General features: G+C 27.7%; 1 protein-coding gene across 1 annotated transcript in view; it reads left to right on the forward strand.

The window, feature by feature from the left end:
- Positions 1–913, forward strand: part of LOC111639318 (L-threonine 3-dehydrogenase, mitochondrial-like) — a 35,848-nt gene that overhangs the window by 20,533 nt on the left and 14,402 nt on the right. The window contains exon 4 of the mRNA XM_023385170.1: positions 415–737. Coding sequence (XP_023240938.1) covers positions 415–737 — 323 coding nt within the window. The remainder of the gene's footprint in view (positions 1–414; positions 738–913) is intronic.

Here is a 913-nt window from a genome sequence, read left to right on the forward strand (position 1 = left end):
AAAGCTTCAACTGGGAAATTTTACCTCATCCACCATATTTGCCAGATATTGCTCCCAGTGATTATCATCTTTTTCGGAGTTTGCAGAATTTTTTAAAAGGAAAAACTTTTGAGGATGAGAACAATGTAAAAAAGGCTATTTCTGAATATTTTGATTCAAAACCGAAATCATTTTACAAAGACGGGATTAAAAAGCTACCATCAAGATGGCAAGAAATTGTACAAAATTGGTGAATACATTATAGATTGAAATAAGATTTAATTAAAATCTTTGTTGCTTTTTTTTGTAGATAAAAATGTGCACAAACTTATGGACTGACCTGATAATATCATTGCCTATTAATTAATATATGTATTATCAATTAATACATGTAAATTAAAATAGAATTATATTCAATTAATGTTTTTGTTGCAGGTCCTTATATTTATGCTGATATTTTGGATTTTAAGAATCTTCAAGAAATTGTGGTAGATCATCAAATTGATTGGCTTGTTCATTTCAGTGCTCTATTGAGTGCTATAGGAGAACAAAATGTTCCTTTGGCAATGAGAGTAAATATAGAAGGACTGCATAATGTCATGGAGCTTTCGAAACAATACCAACTTAAGTTGTTTGTTCCTAGTACAATAGGAGCTTTTGGTCCCGATTCTCCAAGAAATCCAACACCCGATCTCTGCATTCAAAGACCTAGAACAATTTATGGTGTTTCAAAAGTTCATGCAGAGCTTTTAGGAGAGGTATGTAAACTAGTCAAAGCTGCTATTATATTTTACTTTTATTTGGAAATATTTCTGATAAATGTATATAAATATATATAGATCATATATATATGATATATATTTATATATATATTTATCAGAAATATTTCCAAATTTATATATATGTATTATATAAATATATAAATTATATATAT

Source organism: Centruroides sculpturatus, unplaced genomic scaffold, assembly GCF_000671375.1.
Source record: "Centruroides sculpturatus isolate CEXI.00-Female unplaced genomic scaffold, Cexi_2.0 scaffold1174, whole genome shotgun sequence".
In the NCBI taxonomy this organism is placed as follows: domain Eukaryota; kingdom Metazoa; phylum Arthropoda; class Arachnida; order Scorpiones; family Buthidae; genus Centruroides; species Centruroides sculpturatus.